This window comes from Macrobrachium rosenbergii, chromosome 10, assembly GCF_040412425.1.
Source record: "Macrobrachium rosenbergii isolate ZJJX-2024 chromosome 10, ASM4041242v1, whole genome shotgun sequence".
Taxonomy (NCBI): Eukaryota; Metazoa; Arthropoda; class Malacostraca; order Decapoda; family Palaemonidae; genus Macrobrachium; species Macrobrachium rosenbergii.
The window spans coordinates 69,263,510-69,284,763 of NC_089750.1; the positions used below are offsets into that span (position 1 = coordinate 69,263,510).

The 21,254-nt window shown below is 37.6% G+C and overlaps 1 protein-coding gene across 9 annotated transcripts in view; it reads left to right on the forward strand.

The window, feature by feature from the left end:
* Positions 1-21,254, forward strand: part of LOC136842793 (charged multivesicular body protein 7-like) — a 35,900-nt gene that overhangs the window by 6,956 nt on the left and 7,690 nt on the right. For 2 of the 9 annotated variants that reach the window (XM_067110632.1, XM_067110634.1), the window contains exons 2-8: positions 5,607-5,797; positions 10,906-10,979; positions 14,104-14,287; positions 14,528-14,786; positions 16,899-17,020; positions 17,691-17,806; positions 19,952-20,057. In XM_067110632.1, coding sequence (XP_066966733.1) covers positions 5,618-5,797; positions 10,906-10,979; positions 14,104-14,287; positions 14,528-14,786; positions 16,899-17,020; positions 17,691-17,806; positions 19,952-20,057 — 1,041 coding nt within the window. In that variant the 5' untranslated portion in view covers positions 5,607-5,617. Of the gene's footprint in view, positions 1-334; positions 418-726; positions 774-816; positions 905-945; positions 970-1,020; positions 1,035-1,061; positions 1,341-1,429; positions 1,454-5,606; positions 5,798-10,905; positions 10,980-14,103; positions 14,288-14,527; positions 14,787-16,898; positions 17,021-17,690; positions 17,807-19,951; positions 20,058-21,254 lie in introns of those variants that run through there. The other 7 variants (XM_067110636.1, XM_067110631.1, XM_067110635.1 and 4 more) reach the window with 7 other exon arrangements.

Genomic DNA, 21,254 nt, shown 5'->3' on the forward strand with positions numbered 1-21,254 from the left:
TGTGTATGTTTTTTTTCATTATTGATAATATTGCCTCCTATCGTGAAACCATTTTAATCATTCCTACTGCCATGCTGTTATCATATTGTAATTATTTTTATTCGAACTCAGACATGTGTGTATCATATAGAGGAGTTACCCTGCCTTCTTTTTTAAATTGAATGTACGCGTGATTTATATATACAGTACAAGTTTAGTTCTTACTGTGATGTTAAAGCCCAATACTGATGTTAGGAAGTGTTCCGCTGTAATTCAAACCTTCTGGGCGTTTCGCAAAGGACAGGAAGGGATATGCCGAATAAAATAGCTCCTGTACGATTCACGTGGAAGTACCACACCCAAATCTCTCTTCCGGGACCCACCCGGTATCAAGTTATTCTATAGCTTGCTTCTGGAAACATCACATTATTTTATTTTGTATGTTCTCGTATAGTATATAATCTAAAGAAAAGCTTATTATGCTTAAAATTAAAGTTTATTTGTTTTATTTGTATTTGATGTGTTATAACTTCTGCAGGTAGCCAAGCATATTTCTAATTAGATAAAAGTTTATATGTATTTTGATGAGTCACAACTTCTACAGGTAAGCCAAGCATGTTGCTATTTAGCAAAATGTATGTATGTATTTGATGTGTCACAACTGCAGCAGGTAAGCTAAAAATTAATATTCAGATAAAGTTTATATGCATTGTGATGTGTCACAACTGCAACAGGTAAGCCAAGCATATTGAGATAAAGTTCATAAGTATTTTGACGTGTCACAACTGCAACAGGTGAGCCAACCATATTAATATTGTGATAAAATATATGCGTATTTTGATGTGTCACAACTGCAACAGGCAAGCTAAAATATTAATATTGAGATAAAGGTTATGCGTGTTTTGATGTGTCACAACTGCAACAGGTAAGTTAAAATATTAATATTGAGATAAAGGTTATGCGTATTTTGATGTGTCACAACTGCAACAGGTAAGCTAAAATATTAATATGGAGATAAAGTTAATAAGTATTTTCATGTGTCACAACTGCAACAGGTAATCCGTTGCCGCAAAACTTGACAATAAAAAGATGGATGACGGTAAAATCCATGCAACTTGTCAATATTGACAAAATTAACGTGACAGTCATATTTAAGTTTATTCTTATATATCTATTACGTTCGTAATTACCAGTAAGTTATTACACCTTAACTAATAACAAAACAAGAGCCACAAACTGAAGTAAACTCCGTCGTTAATAAACAAAATGAGTTGCTATGTTACTACGTTTCCCTATACGTGCTCCCAGCTATTTTTAGCGCTTACCATTATTGGATATTTGCTCCCGGGGAAACATACAAGGTAATGTATACAACTCAAAACTTTGAAATAAATTCTCCTTTACCATCTTTTATCAATTGAATGCTTTTCCCTAGGTCTATCGCAGCTGACCCCGCTGAACTAACTAGATGAGCGTAAGCTTAGGCCTAGGCTATTCTATTCCAATCTCGCCAGTTAGTTATTAGACTTAACAGTTGGCTGGTGTAAATAGCCGCTTAAATTTTAGGTTTGACCCTGATAGAAATATATTATGATTGTACCCCAGGTAATTAGGCCTAACATAGGCCCAGTCAAAAAGACACTTGGCCTAACCCTTGCACAGACAGGTAACACCACCTATCGTAGATTCGAGGCAGTGTAGGCCTATTATTTATGATCAAGAAGTGGTTAAGTAGATTAGACTATCCATAGGCTGCAAACATTATTGCTTGGGATTTTTGTAAGAAACCAGCTAGGCCTACATGTAGTGCTTTCCCCTTGGAGTTCGAAGCACAGCTTGCCGACGCCATAGGCCTAGTCTAGGAATTAGTGTTATAGTGATCCTCTGAAGGAAAGAGCCTCGATGGCTCAGTCGGTAGAGCAGCGTCCTAGGACTTCGTAGAGGTCCGTGGCGAGGGTTCAGATCCGCAGCCGACTGGTCAGAGAAGGCGGACACCTTGCTATCCGTGTAGACACCCCTGGATTACGTATGTAATCAATGGATAGGTTTGCTGAAAGCAGATGGGTGTTAGAGACTAATACACACACAAACAAAGCCACTCCAACATCTAAAACATAACAGACACCTCACACGTCTCGAACTGTCGTCCTAACCGCCCAGTTCTCCTCGCTGCTGGGAGAAAGGGAGCTGGGGATTGGTACGATACACTTTCACATCGTTACCGGGCTCTAAGCGATGTCAGGCAGGGCAGCCGATCGAGGCTACGGCCTACCCCAACGCCAAATCAAAGTCCTTCGAAAAGAAGGCATCGTGCTTACCCCATATAAAAATGGGAAAAAGTACGTTAAAAACTCAGAAGAAGGTCCTCTGAAGGAAAGATGGGGTAATTCTAAGTATGAGCTCCACGCCTGTTTTTACCTTGGAAACTAGTTTTTTGTACACTTTTAGGGCTTCTGATACTGGCGGTGCATTTGTTCGTTGTCGGCCAAATGGAATATCCCTTTGCCGTGTTTAGTACTGTCCCGGCGGGCGCGGTACCCATACGTTAACAAATTATTGCACTTGCCGGAAGGGATATGAACCTTTCCAAACAGACGTACCCGTGCTCTGTCTTGTGAAGATCGCAAATGGAAACCCCTTGTTGGATGGATTTCATGGGTTAATTACAGGTAAATTACATTTATGTGGCAAAAATTGAAGGCAAATCCATAATTATCAACCAAAAACTAGAAAAAGTCAAGTTAGAAGGAAATCACTGCCACCTAGCTACTACTTAGATCTACCAAGATGGGCATGAAGATGAACCATTAGGCTAACAAGGGTAAAGATTATACAGTGATATAGTAGTATAGTTGCACACACACGCACTATGCTATTTATAATGTTACGTTGGGGGGCTCCACAGGGGACGAAGTCCCATAGCCAGAGTATGCTGCCTTGTTGTACCTCTTAGGTTAAATTAAGATGCATCCCTGTTGAAATATGTCCCTTAGCAGATCTGTTTTTAAACACTGCAACCTGTGGAAGTAGCGTGCGCAGCTCTTTTGCACTTTTACCAAGATTGCATTGTGCAATTATTATCAACAATTCTTAAGATTTAACTCTTTGCAGTTTGCACAACAGCAATGGGGTAAATTTAGACCTAGGCTTGTGCTTCATTGGGCTGTTTCTATTAACAACAATTTGTTGGTAAAGTTTTTCAAGTGTCCTACAGTTGCATACAGCATTGAAATATGGTTACACCAGGAGGCTAGCCAATATATTATTTGATTTACATGAACTTGGTATTAATTCTGCCTGATGTGCCTCACTAATTCTGTCCCTTTGACATTTAACAATTCGTGGGAATCAAAGTAGAAAATCAGTGGTTCTAGGGAGAGGAGAAACTAAAACGAGTTAATGAACTGTAGGAGTGGCAACCTAATTACAGGGGTGTAACCTAACCTTACATAATCTAATCAAACCTAGGGATCTTGTGTCTACCTGGCTAGGGGGTTTGCCATCTTTGGATCCCCTTCCCTGTTGTTAACCTTCAGGAAAAATTATAGCATTAGTACTTACCTAAACACAACCTAACCTAACCTAGGGTTCCAAGTCTTGCCTGTTTGCCTCCCCTGCCCTCACTCAAACCTTTGATAAAATATAAGGTGCTGGTATTCACAGGGATGCATCTTAAGGCGCTTGATCTTACTTGCTGTGAGTAGTTTTTGCCCTCATGAAGCATCCTGAACATTTAGTAAATTATATGCCGTGGTATTTATAGCGTACATCCTCACTTTACCTGATTTATGTTGTTAGGGTCTGCCTGACTGGGAACAAGGTGAAAGTTGTTAGATGCGATGGGAGAGCTGAAAAGTCAATGAAGCCTAAAGCATGAGAAATTTATAGGAAACAACCAGAATAACCAAATTTCAGATCTGAAGCCAACTTATAATATTTTAATTGGACATGTTAACCTGAAATAGCATCCAACTTCCCTGTTTACATTGTAAGTATCTAAAACTCAAACGTTAACCTACTTGATTTTTTATACAGGTATGATCATGTGAATGTTTGCTACATTTTCATTATTTTCATAACGAGCTGTAATTTTGGCAGCATATTGGGGCAATCAATACAAGCACTTACCACATCCACGAGGAAAATTTCAAGTGCACTGGAATTGTTTGGTAGTACTGTAATTATCACTTAGCAGGTAAAACAGATGGAATTATGATTTGCAGAGGAATTATAAAGATAAGCAAAATGTAACTTGATAGTTTAAATGTTGGTTGAATATATGGTAATAAATATGGGTCATAGTCAAACAAGAGTTCGAATTGCTGTAACTTACTGTCTTTCTAATTGTACTGTACATTAATGATGGGTGTCATAGAAGTTTGCAGTTATTACTAACACCAAAAAAAATATATCAACCCCTACAACTTGATGGGTGCTTTGTGAAGCTGGCTGTTCAGTAAGCAGCAAAGGCCTTATAGTATATTGTATAGCCAAAGCTGGAACATTTTCAAGACATCTTACAACTGACTCTAAAATTAACTGATTGTACTTTATTCATCATTCAGTATAAGATGTTTATCTAAAATGCATCTAATTAGATAGCCTCACAAGAAAATCGTCATAATATTGTTGCTGACCAGTACAGAAGACTTTCAAGTTCAGGTCCAATAAGTTGAGATGATACATAATTCGAAAGTGGTGAAAGTAGTTCTTGTAACGACTTGTAATAACTTAGCCTAGAATGATAGATTAATTTCTCACTAAGAATGTGAAGCATAGGCTCATGTCAGTCATTTTCTGACTGCTTTTGTGTGGTTTTGGTTTTCACTATCATTCTTTGGGTAAACCACTGATTTTTTGCTTTTTCCTAATTTCTTGCTGAGAACATGAAGCAAAGGCTCATGTCTGTATTTTTTTAACTGCTTAGTGTCTGGTTTTGTTTTTCACTATCATTCATTGGGTAAGCCACTCATTTTTTTTTTGCTTTTTCCTAACCATATGTAACAGATATGGGGGACCAAAGCATTGAAATTGGATTACAGTATTCAATTGGGCAATATAGTATCAAGAGTGATAAGGAATTTACGAAAGTAGAATGGAATTGACAGGAAAAATAACCTAGGCTATATGCCTTTTGTGTGACCACACTAGAGAGATAAATATGTCAAATGCCATGTGCAAGAGATTCATAATTACCGAACCTAAACATGCTTGAAGGCAGAACTTTGTTCCCCATTAATGTAACCATCGTAACTGGGGAGATTTTATCCCTCTGAAACCTGTATTATACTCCCATAACCTCACCAAGGATCCCATGTCGTATGTGACCAAAAGCCTGACATCCACTCCACTTCCCTTTAAGTTGTTCCTTTCCTTCAGAATTATAGGTATCATATTTACTTACGGTCACATATTCCATGGGTTGAGCATTTTTTTAAGAGGCTTGTTATATGCAGGCATGTGCACAATAAGTTGTTGCTCACAAAATATTAAAATAGAAAGTTTTACTTCCATATCTTTTTTCTAAGTTATAACATAGAGTATCATAGTTAGGTGAGCTAATAAGGTGTAGTAACAAATCCAATCTATGATTACTGTACTGTAATTGATTGTAATTTCCTAAATAGGAAACCCCAGTATGGATGATCTTCGCCCTTACCTTCCACCTGAGTGGAGTAATGAAGAGAGAATACGCACATTGATGGGACCCATGCCCGCTGCACAAGATGAGGTGGCAAGAACTGCACGTTTAACGTTTTGGACTGCGGCTATTCACCACTGGTGTTATTTTACAAAAAAATTGACTTTCACCTTTCAGGTATGCTGGCTTTGTAATAATTTGCTCTTTTTTTCTCTTCAGTAAGTGATGTTGTGACTGGCAAGAAAATAAGTATTCTCTTCAGGTAATAATTATACTTTACTTTATGATCTAATTCTGCTGGTCACTTTTTTTGTGTGTGTGTGTGTAAAGATATTTGAGAAAGAAGACAATTGATGAGCTAAAGTTTGGTTTCTTTGAGAGCGATGGTGATTATTTTAAACTAAGCATAGTTGTTAACTATGAACATGTAAAACATCCTCATTATGTTGCAGTAACCAAATGTTTTATATAAGTGACTTACCAAGTAATTACATAACTACAATTTGAATTTTTAAACTGATGTGGTAGGAACCACAGCAGTCTAAAAATTCAAATTTCGCAGTGGTGCTACCATCCCTTGTGTAGGTGACAAGGTCCCACCCACATCTGGGACTGACAGGTGCAACCCAGCAAAGAGCTTCAATTCGTTTTCTGCCGGCTCCCGATTAACATCAGTGGTTTTGTGCAGTCTTTTTCGTTTTTTTTTTTTTTTATATTTGTTCCAGTCTCTTGGTGAAGTATTCAGATTTTGTGTTTCAATATTGCACCAAAGGGTTTGTTAGTTATATTATTAGCTGTGGTTAACTTTATACTAATTAGTCAGGATGTCAGACTCTAGTTTTGTTGGGTATTGTGCCGAAGGTTGTAAGACTAGGTTAGTTAAGATCGCTTGTGACTCACGCTAATTATGTTAAATGAGGGGACAGGAGTGTTATAAAGACTTTACCTGTTCCGAATGTCAGGATTGGGATGATCAAAAGTGGAAAGTGTTGAAATCTCACCTAGTTGAATGAGAGACGGATAGAAAGAGGAAGGCAGCCTTTAGAGCTGAAAATAGGGCTAGTTTTGAACCTATCCCTTCTTTTGTGGTAGAAGATATCGCTATTTCTTCTCCTCAAATCCCTACTATGTCTCCCATCCTCAGCCCTCCTACTTCTTTGCCTCATACTCTATTACTGTACCAGGTTCCTGTGCTTCCAATCTTGACACCATTTCCAGCCTCGAATCTAGGTGTAACCAGAAATTTGAGTTTTTAGCTAACACAGTTTTGGAGTTGGTTGTTTCTTTTAAAGCTTTTGTAGAGAAAGATTCCAGTGTTCCCAGTGTCAGTGCAAGCGCAGTGCAAGGTGACGGTGTTGCGCATGTTGAGGAGGTGGCTGCCGGTCCCACCAGTGCTCCTAGACAAAGGTCCCTGTCCCGTTCCCCCGCACGGGGGAGAAAGACATACTGGATGTCCAAGGGATGCTGGTGGGGTTTGCCCACGTCTAGTCGCCCCCTCTGCCCACCCTGTTGCCTATTCCCAGGCATTGGCAGAGCACCACCAGAAAGGCATCTTAGTTAGTGCAGATTGTCTGTCATCAGACCCAGATGGCTCTTTTCCGGACAGGAAACGCCAACAAAACAGTCAGGGATGGTTCCGCTGAGCTCGCCTCCCTTTTCTCGATGGGGATTTTAAAGAAACGGGAGCTGTGGCACTCTTATGTCATGAAGGGAGTAACCACAACCCGAAAGTTGGCCCTTATGTTGTCTTCCTTAGACAGGACCCATCTCTTCCCTCAGGACAAGGTCAAGGAAGTGTTTTCTGCCCCGCAGAAGAAATCTACGACGCATCTCTTAACCCAGTCCACCAAACGCCCAAAGGAATTTCCTTCTGCTGTACCCAAGTCTTTCTCACCCTTGCAGCCTCAGCCCTTTCATGGAGGGAGATCGAGACCCCAGACTAGACCTCAAACCAACCTTCGTCCCCCACCGAGGTCCATCAAGAAATCAACCTTCAAGCCCGCTGCCAAGAAGTGAGAATTTTGTCCTTCACGCCTGTGTTGGAGCCAGGATGCATCTCTTCTGGGAGGAATGGAGCCGCAGAGGGGCAGAACCTCGGGTTGTCAAGTACTGAAGAGAGGCTACTCCATTCCTTTAAAAGAGAGGCCTCCTTTGTCAGAGTCGCCGATCACCATGACAGCTTACTCGTCAGGGTCCGAGAAGTTTTTGGCTCTTTCTCAAGAGGTTGAGTCCCTTATTTGAAAAGGGGCAATAGAGGAGGTAATGGACCAAATTTCAGATGATTTCGACAACCAGCTCTTCGTAGTCCCCAAGTCATTAGGGGGCTGGAGACCTGTTCTGGATGTCAGCACCCTGAACTTGTTTGTGGTGAAAACGAAGTTTCACATGGAGACAAACCGCTTAGTCGTGTCTTCTCTCTCCATCAGGGCAACTGGATGGTCACCTGGACATGCAGGACACATATTTCCATGTTCATATCCACCCAGACTCCAGAACGTTTCTGAGATTCGTCTTTCAGGGCAAAGTTCTCCAATTTCGAACCCTTTGCTTTGGTCTGTCCACGCCCCCTCAGGTCTTCACTCGGATCCTTACACCTCTTGGCAGATGGCTTCATCTTCTCGGAATCAACGTATCCCTCTACTTGGACGATTGGCCTCTCCACTCCAATTCGGAAGAGCACTGCGCGGAGGACTTAAAGAAAACTGTTTGCCCAACACAGAGGATTCCCTATTTAGGGATGATTCCAGACTTGAGCTTTTCGGGTCTTCCTCTCCCCCCAAAAGGGTCGAATCTTGTCGTCAGACTGTCTGAAAGTGTCTCTCTCTCTCAGCTTGTTCGTTGGTCCAGTGGATGAGTCTTATGGAACAGTTTGTGAAGTTTGGCAGGTTTCACATGAGGCCCCTGCAGTTTTATCTGAAGGCAAATTGGTGCAGGAAGACCCAGTTGGACATCTTTGTCTTCTCGATCTTGTCGAAGATCAAGGAGGATCTTCAATGTTAGTTGTCTGAAGAAAGAATTCAAGTAGGGATATCTCTTCTGCCTCTGAGCCCCAGCCTAGAATTTTATTCTGACACCTCCGATCTAGGTTAGGGAGCCCTGCTTGGGAGTCAGAGTCTCAGGAACTTGGACAATGGAGCAGAAGTCTTTGCACTTAAACGTCAGAGCTGAAGGCTTTTCACTTGGGCCTGCAGCCCTTCTCTCCGCTAATAGCAGGCAAGACTGTAGTAGTATATGCGGACAACACCACAGTTTTGTCTTATGTCCGCAGGCAGGGAGGCACTCACAGATAAAGATCATAGTGTACTACAGTAAACTCCCCGTATTCGCGGTCTCACCTGTGGAATGTATATACCCATTATTCGTGGAAAATTCACCCATTCATGGTATTTTTCACTGAGAAATATTCATTAGTTACTGTATTTTCATATAATTTTCATGAGTAAATGCACCTTTTGTGATAAAACTATTAAAATACTCAGGTACAGGCAGTCCCTGGTTAACAGCGATCCGGTTTTATGGGGCTTGTCTAGCGACGAAAATCGGCAGAAAATCGCTGATTTCCGCTTATCAGCGCTGATAATTGGGTAGTGGCGCTGATACATACCTAACAGAGGCGCTGATAACCGTAAATCGGTGCTTTTCGGTGCCGATAACCTCTGAAAATTCCCGAAAAAGCGCCAAAAATCACCAATTTTCAGTTAGTGGCGATTTTCGGTTATCATCACACCCTCAGAAACGGAACCCTGCTGATAACCGGGAACTGCCTCAATAAGCATTTTTAGAGTTTTCTTTCGTGTTTAAACTGTCAAAATAGGCAGTTCTAAGTGTTTTTAGAAGGGTTTTAAGTATACGCGGATTTTAGCTATTCGCGGGGGGTGGGGGGTGCACTGTGCATCCCCTCTATTTGCAGGGGATGCGTACCACACCCCCCCCCCAACGAATAGCTAAAATCCGCGAATACTTAAAACCTCCTCTAAATACACTTAGAACTGCCTATTTTGATAGTTTAAACACAAAAAAACTCTAAAAATGCTTAAACCTGAGTATTTTAATAGTTTTATCACAAAAGGTGCATTTACTCATGAAAATTATATGAAAATACAGTAACTAGTGAATATTTCTCAGTGAAAAATAACGTGAATGGGCGAATTTTCCGCGAATACTGGGTATATACATTCCACAGAGAAATCCGTGAATAGCAAGACCTGAATACGGAGAGTTTACTGTAGTACACTATGATCTTTATCTGTGGGTGGCATGGTGTTGGGAGAGGAAACATAGGGGGCTCTCCATCCCTCTACTATCCTCTCGCCTTGTTGTGAGGTGTTGAGTTTAAGGGAAGTCGGGAGATACATTGTACCTGGAGTACCCACCAGTTTTTAGTGGTCAGGGTGTGGTTTTTTTTTCTAGTATAGGTGACAGCACCTTTTTTTATTCTGGTCTTCACCCAGGGCAAGGACATCCTTGTATAACCTTTGTCAACCATTGGTGAACTTCCATGGCCGCAAAGTACCCACTGAAGTGGAGGCGATTCTGGCCATATTGCCACATCCTCTACAGGTTAAGATGATCGCCGACCAGAGGCAGTACCCACTTGCAGTAACTCTCGTACCAGGTAAGGAACAACAAGCATTATACTAATGCTAGCAAGTTTTTTATTTCAAAGTCATTACTTTCGTAATGTTTTGGAGTAGATCATGTCCATGTTACCCACCTCCTTTCAATGTGGAATCAGCTATGTAATTACTTGGTAGGTCACATATTAAAATGACATGTTTATGATAGTTTTATATATACTTACATATACTTACCAAGTAATTGCATAATTTGAGCCCTCCCTCCTCCCTTCTTATGGACATCAGGGCTAAAATGAATTGAAGCTCTTTGCTGAGTTGTACCTGTCAGTCCCGAATGTGGGCGGGACCTTGTCACCTACACAAGCGATGGTAGGGTAGCGCCACCATGAAATTTGAATTTTTAGACTGCCGTGGCAGGAATCTTGTAGCTATTTAATTACTTGGTAAGTATATAAGAAACTTTATTTTATCATGAAAATGCCATTTTTTCCGTGGAAATGCAAATGAAGCTCTGAAGTTGTTTGAAATGTTCATTAACTATTTTTCTTTGAGATATGGGATGGATAAGTGCTAGCCTTATTTTGTGAGAGTGTAATTCCTCTGAGGACTCATAGCGGCTGCCAAAAATAGGTCTTTCCTACGTCAAAACCTGTTTTTTATGCTGCTCATTTAGTCAGTGAAAAAATTGATCTTGCTTATATTTTCCAGGAGAGTCTTTCTGCCTTTAGGCGAGGTACACAACAGCCTTTGTGTCTATCAGATGTATTGCTGCACATGAACAGGTAAAGAATGGCTGTGTCTTGTGTTGAAGGTTAGTGATGAATATTGCCATTATTACTTCTCTTATCATTTCACTCCTCATAAGTAGAATTCAAGAACTTTAAAGAAGATTAAAATCTATAATGATCATATGTACAGTTAAAGTCAACCACATGCAATTGATTATAAAGATGACAATCATCCAAATTGTGAAATACTGTATACATATATATATACAGTATTCCCCATAGGGGGTTAGTGCTAGCAGTGCACTTCTAGCAGTGCACCTCATGCTGTGCACTGTGGGTATTGCTTAAGGTTCTCTGCAGTGCCCTTCGGCCCCTGGCTGCAACTCCTTTCATTCCATTTACTTTACTTCCATTCATATTCTCTTTCTTCCATCATACTTTCCACCCTCTCCTAACAGTTGATTCGTAGTGCAGCTGCTAGGTTTTCCTCCTGTTACACCTTTCAAACCTTAAACCTTTTCAGTCAGTTTTCATTTCAGCACTGAATGACCTCCTTGATCCCAGCACTTAGCCTTTGGACTAGATTCTATATTGCATTTTATTCTAAATACTTTATATATAGCAATCATCATTATCATCACCATGATTCTCATATCAGGATTTCATCTTACAGGGTTAGTCATGTAGGCAAGTGAGCTGGTTCTTCTGTTTGGTCAAGATCTTCATTTTTGTGCTTTTTTCATAATTTTCAATCTTTCCTCTTGTTCCATATGTATTCCTCTGATGAACTGTTCCTGTTCCTCTCACAGCAAATGTCTACCGTATCATAATTATTTCTTTTATGATGTGTGACTCACTGTAAACAGTACCAAAGGTCAGTGATAGGTTACCATCGGCAGCAGCTGCGTTCTGCCTTTAACTCTTTATATGTTAACTTGAGTTGCTTCCCACCTCACTCCTCAACTTTTTAAAATTTTACCCTGCTCTAGTTCTCACTCCTTTTGGGCAAACCCTGTGAGATTAGAAATGTTGAGTTAGTGGTCATAATACAATTTTTATAACAATCAGGGAATATCCACCCTTCATTAAAATATGCTGTTAAACACACGGCTACAACTTATCTCTCACCTATCACCGAAGGGTTGAATATAAGGCAAACACCACAAATGAAGAAAGAAAATTTGGCCAGTACTGGATGATCATACGATGCCCTAGTTAGAACTACTAATAAGTCATTAACTGCCATTCAGCTTGTTTGTGATGTCTGCGATAAGTTACTGACATGTTTTATTGTAGTGTGGACACACCCTAGGAATAACATATGATCATCCCAACACACACAGAAGTCATGAGTCATAACATTTTGTAGTCCTCTTTTCAGAAGCACCCTTTTCTTGTCTTTGTAAGTCTCTCATCTCTTGAATAGAGGAATACTGTACATGTCTTAAACATGTCCTTATTATTCACCCTTTGATAAAATATTGTTTGCATACGTTTCAGAATCCTGAGCATCTTTCCATTAAAATAAGAATATAGATTAAGAAATGCCTTATTTTATTAGTGAATCATTTTGTTTTTTCATGATAACATTCTCAAGCCTAAAAGAGACAATGCAGTTTTCATAGTTGAAAAATGTAATACAGTAATCAAAATCAGCTGGCAACAGAGGAAGTTGATTAAATCTTCAGTTATTTACATTATATAAATTTACTTAGTGGATAAAACAGAACCTTGAACAATTTACAGTAAAAACAGGGAATAATGTACAATGATTTTACGTTAAATTGTTCATTGTTTTGTTTTACCCACTTGGTAAATTTATATATATATATTGTAAATATTTTGAAAGGTTATCAGTTTTCTCTGTTATTAACACCTTTTTGCAGCTTTACTTGTTCCTCTAAAAGTGAAAATTGTAATGTCTCTTTTAGGCCTGAGAATGTTGTCGTGAAGGAACAATGAAAAGCGTCCCTATTACTGTAATGTGGTGTTTCTTAACCTATGCTCTTCTTCTTTCCCAGGCAAGAATTAAATTTCCAAAATATATTTCAACTTCCACTTGAGTATCTTCTTGGATGTATTAAAGCCAGACAGTATGTCATTTCTATCAAATTGCTGATCATTTTCTCTCCTGGGACTATCATAGGAAAAAAATGCCATTGCATTTACAACTGTATGCTCTTGTAACTCGGACTTTTCAGAGCATTTTCCAGTTGCTGTTTTTAATCTGTAAATGTAATGAGTGCTTGGTTAGGTTGTCAGTGTTTCTGATTACACTTCACAAGAAAACGAAAGTTGGTGGTAGTGCAGGTTCTTAGGCATCATATTGTCCAGATTTTTTTCAGTTAAAAGTTAGGTCTGTTGACCATAATGTATTGAGGGTAACAAAAAACTTCAAGTTAGTGACATGGCTTACACCAGTCGATACACTCAATCTTACATCATGCTGTTTATGCTTTTGGTGTATAGTAATTTGCTTGAGTGGTATATTGTCTTTTAAGACAGGAACCAGTCTGCTGTGATTGATTGACCAGCAGGGAGGTGGCATGTTTTGTAATGGTCAAAACTACCACCTTCTGAGGATAAAATATGTTGTCATTTATTTAGGTTGATGAGTTTTAAATAGTGCATAAAAGAAAGTTTTCATATGAATGTAATAATGAAAAATTGAAAGAAACCTGTTGGGGTTTGAGGGTCAAGAGGGAACAGAGGATTAGATGGAGTTACAAAGTGAAGGAGGATTTGTGGAAGAAGGCTTTAATGGAGGATGATGCTTTTGATAGGAGTAATTGGAGAAGATATAGCAAGGTAACAGACACTGTAGAATAGGGATAGCAATGAGGATAAAGATGTTGCAGAAATGTTACAAATAAAAATCCCCTGAATGAGAATTAAGTGCACTATACAGCCTTTAACAAAACTAGGACGTTTCTAATTTTATATGCAGTTGTATTTTAATACTGGACTGTGTTTTGATAAAATTCATACCTACAGCTTCATTGTTCTGTTTCCAACATCATTAATATTCAGATTACTATATTATATTAGAATGAAATTACAGTACTTATCTCCACTGCATATGTGAATGATTTCCAGTAGCCTTAGCTATGGGTTTTAGGTACTCGGTTAATCTTTATCAAAGTTATAAATATTTATTCTCATGCACTTGCTGTTTCAGGTTAGGTGAAGTTGTGCCACTGGATGAATTACCTTTGGGTGAGCAAGGCGAAGAATCTTGGGTTGGTTGGGGAAGAAGAATATTCATATCAGCTCCATCACGATTTGCATGGAACAAAGTTAAACAAGCACTAGGAGCCAATAATATACACTCAAAAGTTTTTGTTGACACAAAATTGTTACAGGTAATTCAAATTTATGGTTTTCTGACCTTATGTTTTTAAGCAACAATATTTTAGGATATTCAACATGGAATTTTGCAGTTTGCCACTTAGTTCACAATGTTAGCAAATTCACAAGAAGAAAAATACAATAATACAGGTATTTCAAAATTAATTAAAGCTTGCCTGTGTATTTCTTCTTGCCACATGTGAGAAGTATGATACTGAATGTTTTGACTAATATAGATTGATCTTTTCTTCCAGGAAATGTGTGAGGCAGTGTTGAATTCATACTGGAAATCGTCATTGGATGATTGCATTGCTGGAAATAAACCTTTATCATTTGCTTCACTCTACAGCAAAGTAGGAGACTGCGTTGGGTCTGCTGACAACCTGCACCTTGTAGTTGAAACACTCGTTCATAATGGTAGAGCAGCCACTACAATTCATAAAGATATGACATATGTCAAGCTTGCTGTTCCTGGCGATTTACAGAAGCCTGTTATTACACAAGTGGAAATAGGTAACTTCGATTTTGTTTGTCATGTTAAAGTGAGATTGAATATGCAACTTAGGTCTACAAAGTTGTCACTTGATATCTTATTGTACAGTATAAAAGAGAATTAAATTACAATTTTCACACTATACCAGTCTCGTTTTGCAAAGCATTTAAATTGAAATGGTGGGAAAAATATGTTTATTTGTACACAGGAACAGTATGCCAGTAACTAAGGAAGCATAGGGCAAAGCTTTACAAGAAATCACAACTGATGTGATCTTTGAGTGGGTTAGGAACCTTGGAAGCTGAACATATAAAAAGATAAGATACAAATGTAGACACTTTTCCACTACTGTATAACGTTTGATGCTGGAGAGATAGGACAATATATGATATATTGTGTGCCAGTTTCTGAGATCCAACCAAATCTTCAGTAATCATGGAAACATTCCCTTTATATAGAATGATCTTGGAACATGCTTCACTAGATAAGGAATTCTGGAACAAAATAATAGGAATCACCTGTTGCCTTGAGTTCCTAATGACCAAATGCCATATGTGCGGGTAGTGCTTCACTACACCTCACCCGGTGTACTGTAGGCATTACTTAGGGTTCTTTGCAACGTCCCTTCGGCCCCTGGCTGCAACCCCTTTCATTCTTTTTACTTTACTTCCTCTCCTATTCTTTTTCTTCCATCTTACTTTCTACCCTCTCCTAAGAAATATTTCAACATCATTTTCAGCGCAGAATAACCTCATAGGTCACAGCACTTGGCCATTTGCCTAAATATTATAATAATCCACTTATTCCAGTTAATAACCAAATGGTTCCAGTAACAGGTCATCAGATCAGGCTATCAAGCTTGTTGCCTCCTGATCCAGAATAGTACTACAGATAACTGCAAATTTGAAGGAAATTAAAAGGAATTTTGTTAGCTTTAGATTTCACCAAGATATAGGGTCCTTATTCTCAGCCAAGAACTTTGTAACTGAGAAAGACAAAGGGCACTTGAGAAGTGGTTGATATTTGGCTGATGTGGTTAGTTGTTCTTATAGAGGCTAGGATGAAAGTCTTTCCCTGGTAGAGCATAAGAGGGTAGTCCTCAAAGAGCTATCTGCATGCAGTTACTGTAGGACTGCCAGTTTAGGCATACTCAAAATATATCTTCTTTTGACAAGCTTTTTACGATGAATGCCTTCTCTATCAATCTTCCTGTGGCTGCTACCCTGTAAGTGTTGGTTGTTTATGTATGACACCTGGTGGCATCTGCTTTTTGAGGCTGATGTAAATGCATTGCCAAGGAACTACTGTACTTTCATTCTTTTAATGACATTATCTGGTAGTTCTGGTTTCAATATTCTAGTTGGTCATCTACTCCTTAGAGCTTTACAATGATAACACCATCCGTGGCGCATGTGTCATAGAGCAGCTAGGTTATCTCGGTGATCGGTGACAGTATTGTCAAGATTGAGATGCCTTGGACATGTTGATAAGAAAGTATGAGGAACATTTGGGCAGAAAGGCAATAGATATGGAAGTAACAGAACAAAGACCTTTAGGAAGGTCAAAAGAATGAGGATCAATGAAGCTCTAGACCAGATGGGCATTCTGGCAGAAATGTTAAAGGGAACTCATTTCGTATCTAACCCCCATGGAGGAAAACACTGACATTAAAGCATTTATAATTGTGATAGGATATGAACCATTTATGCCACAGCTTTTAGTTACTAACCAGTCTCATAAGTGGGGTTGTTTTTTTCCCATATCTTTAATTAAATTAATGCTGGATTACCCCCTAGGATATGAATTATTTATGCCACAGCTTTTAGTTGCTAACTAGTCTCATAAGTGGGATTATTTGTTTCCCATATCTTTGAATAAATTATTGCTAGATTACCCCCTGTCAGTGCACTACATATTTAGTATATGTGGACTTCTGGATTGGGTTCCTAATTGTGCATATGAAAGGGTTTTAGTATGTTGTTTAATTAAAGTAGCATTTTCCTTACATGCTGGACTTGGAATGGTTTAATGCCATTGCCTGTGGAACATAGAATTTCATGTGAAATACAGGTTTGTATGTCAAGAATATTGAAATTTGTGTGAGATTTTGATGTCTAACTCTTACGTTCCAGCTGAAAATGAGCTGTATGTTGCACAGAAAGGTGTTGAAAACAATATTTCCCAACTAGAGCATGAAATTGCTAGTTTGCAGCAGGAGGTGATGTTATCTCTTAAGGCAAAATCCAAAACTAAGGTAGTGTATGATGATTGTTTTCTAATATTTCTTGAGTAGAAGTTTATATTCTTTTGTCCAAATTTAGCTCCAGAATTTATCAGAATGAAATAGCTTAGTCAGTAAAGTGCACAAAACCACTTCATAGCCAATACATATCAGAGATGTCAGAATGAAGAGCTAAAACCACATGCACAAACACAAAAATCTTATAATACTGTATTGAATAACATTCAGCTTTTGAATGTTAGGTTTTTCTATAAACTTTTTAAACTTTAGAAGGGTGCATCAGTGTTTCGTTACTTTTAAAATATAGCCCATTCATTGTGTCTAATTTAGTGCAAAGCTTTGTCTTTTCATATGTAGTGTAGGCCCATAGTGTTTCAAAATATGGAAACCTTAAATGTGCTGGACTGTATAACTGTCTTGCTTGTAAATGTGATGCTTGAATATTATTGTGTGTTTTTTAATATTCAGAAGATGAAACCTATTCATATGTAAATATGTCATAAGCATTAGAATTTTACGTGTTCTATTTAGTGAACCATTATAACTAAGATTTCATAAAGCTACTTTTAGCTATCTTCATGACACTTTTGCCAACTAAATTATTAACACAGTAATGAGTATGTTATGAAAATTTTTCTCGCAGGTTGGTGTTAATATTTTTTTTTTAATATACTGTAACCAGGCACTGTCTTTGCTGAGGAGGAAGAAGCGGTCAGAAAAGTCTCTCTCTACACAGATGGGAGCCTTGGAAAATGTAAATACATGCATGCTGCAGTTACAAGAGACACAAATTAATAAGTAAGTGCAGTGTCCTACATCATTCTGGAAGATGTTAATTTTTAATGCATCTTCATTAATTTTGTCATGAAGTAGATTGTAATATACTTAGTGGCCAGTAGGTCTCATTTAGAGATTTATTTCTAGCTGTAAATGCTTTTGAAAGTAGGAACCTTGACAAGTTTTTGTTTCTGTTCACCATCCTGATTCATTATGTGAGAACTTAAGGTACTTGTTGATGCTACTGAACTTTTCATAGTCCTTACGGACTTGTTATTGAGCAGTTATGCAGTTGAACCTAGATGTAGGTTATAAAAAATTATAAACCCGTGGTTTATAATATGGATGTTATAAACCTGTAAGCAAAAAATCCAATAAATTTAAATCCCTTGTTTATTGTGGCATAATGCATTATAAAGTGTACAGTACTTAAAAGTTATAAGAGAATATAAACAGAGGTACAGTAAAAGGAATGAAACCCCTTTCATTCCTTTTACACTACCTATGTTTATATTCTCTTTCATCATACTTTCCACCCTCTCCTAACAATTATTTCGTATGGCAGCTATGAGGTTTTCCTCCTGTTACACCTTTCATACATCCATCCATCATCCAAACCCTTTACAGTCAATTTCTGTTCCAGTGCTGAATGATCTCATAGGTTCCAGGGCGTGCCCTTTGGCCTAAATGCTATATTCTAAAAGGTATAAATAGCTAGACATCCTTCCATATACTGGATGCACTATAAGCTATCTTTGCATTAATTATACTGTAATGCCTAAAACCTCAAAAATTTATTATAATGCCTAAAACCTCTACATTAATTATAATGCCCAAAACAAAGAAAATGGTATGTCAGTGCAATTATGGTTAAATTGTTTTGGTTAATGGCATAATATTACACTTTCAGCATTGACTCAATCATTTTAACCGTAACTGTGTAAATAATACACATCAGCAGCAAATGTAATATTTTCTTTTATGTAAAATTCTGCATTACTATATGAATGAAAGGAAAACTGTAGGCATAGAATTTCTATCTACAGTAAAGAATAAAAAAATAGAGGAACATGAATCTGCCTCTCATGCTTTTCATTTTTGTAAATGTAAATTTAACCAGAATTTCAATTGCAGTTAACTTTTCATTTACATTTTACAAGCATATAACAGGGGTTGTAACCATGTCTTCAGTAAGGAGTTGGTTATAGTTGATGCTTCTGTTCATACTTGTACAATTATAATTTTAATACAGTGGTAATAGCGACGGGAAATGGTGTGTTAAACTGAAATGTTTACTTATGTGTGATATATTGTTTTGGTGCTTGCCACATAGCAAGTTCAAGTTTTGCATTTTTTAACTTAATGTATATTTCTCAATTATTTTCCAGTATTGTGTTTATAAATTTCCTTAAGTGAATTCTTTATGCATCAAGGACCAACTGTTTATATAGTGTGTATGCAGCTCTGCTGGTATCAGGAAGATGTCTTTTGCTGAAGATGTAATTTGAAAGTACTAGGTAGCTTTCACTACATTTTATCATAGTCATGTTACTTATTTCATGAATGTTCTTGAAGTTCTAGCTTTATCCACCTTTCTTACACATTTGCTTTACTTGCTTAGCCTTAATTGTAGAAACATACAATGGCTACTTTTTGTTTATGGTTAGTATAACATTGCAAACACTATCCCAGGTATTTCTTGTTATTACTGATTTCAAAATAGAAACCTGGCATTTGATATATGAAAAGATATAGTCGATCTTTAAAAAGTTCTAGGTACTTATTACCCACTTTTTAGATTTCGTTAAAGGTTACGTAAAACCCATTATATAGCCTTTCACCTGAGTAGCAACTTACCCTGAACACTGTAAAAGCTTTGGCCATTTTTATGGACACTTAATTTTGAATGGTTCTGTGTTCAATAATTAACAGCTTGTTAGTGTAATGGAATAAATATTATCTTGAGGGAGTTAATCATGATTTTTTTCTTGGATAAAAGGAATAACTCAGCTGACCAATTGTAGTCTTAACAATAGTGCTTAAGTAAAATTAAAGGGTTGTGTTTATGAAACAAGAACCTTTCCTAAATTTTATATTTTGTATAGCTGGTATTAGATAAAATCTTGAGAAATGGTTTTAATTTGTTCTAAATCTTAATTTTCAAAGGCAAGTGCTTGGGGCATTCCGCAGTGGTGTAGAGGCAATTCGGTCTTCCATTGCCGGTGATAGTTCTGCTGATAGTGCTGCAACCACTATGGATGAGTTACAACAGGTATGAGAGTTTGTGTACAGTAGTGCTAATTTGATTTGTCTGGTTGGGATATAGACCAAAGCCATTTATATGGAGCTATGAAGTGAATGCTATTTTTTTTATATATTTTTTGAATGAGAAATTATACTTTTACATTATATGTTTAATGATTTAACCCTTAAACGCCGACTGGACGTATCGTACGTCGACTAAAATTGTCTGTTGGGTGCCGAGTGGACATACCGTACGTCAACTACAAAAAATTTCAACCTTCGGTCAACTTTGACTCGACCGAAATGGTTGAAAAACGCAATTGTAAGCTAAAACTCTTACATTCTAGTAATATTCAATCATTTACCTTCATTTTGCAACAAATTGGAAGTCTCTAGCACAATATTTCGGTTTATGGTGAATTTTTGAAAAAAAAAAAAAATTTTTTCCTTACGTCCGCGCAGTAACTCTGCCGAAAATTTCAGAAATTCTTTCGTCATTTTGTCATAATGTTTGCACCGGTTTATATTAGTCATTACATAAAGTTTTATATATGGAAATGTGCGCAATTTCATGTAGAATACAACAGAAAATAACTCATAGTTGTAGCTTCTATCAGTTTTGAAATATTTCCATATAAATCACAATAAGCGCCAAAATTTCAACCTTCGGTCAACTTTAACTCGACCGAAATGATAAAAAAATGCAATTGTAAGCTAAAACTCTTACATTCTAGTAATATTCAATCATGTACCTTCATTTTGCAACAAACTGGAAGTCTCTAGCACAATATTTTGATTTATGGTGAATTTAAAAAAAAAAAACTTTCCTTACGTCCGCGCACGGTAACTCGGCCGAACATCTCGGAAATTCTTTCGTCACTTTGTCGTAATGTTTGCACCGTTTTGTATTAGTCGTTACATAAAGTTTTATATATGGAAATGTGTGCAATTTCATGTAGAATACAACAGAAAATAACTCATGGTTGTATCTTTTATCAGTTTTGAAATATTTTTATATAGATCATGATAAGTGCCAAAATTTCAACCTTCGGTCAACTTTAACTTGACCGAAATGATCGAAAAACACAATTGTAAGCTAAAACTCTTACATTCTAGTAATATTCAGTCATGTACCTTCATTCTGCAATAAATTGGAAGTCTCTAGCACAATATTTCGATTTATGGTGAATTTAAAAAAAAAATTTTTTTCCTTACGTCCACGTGC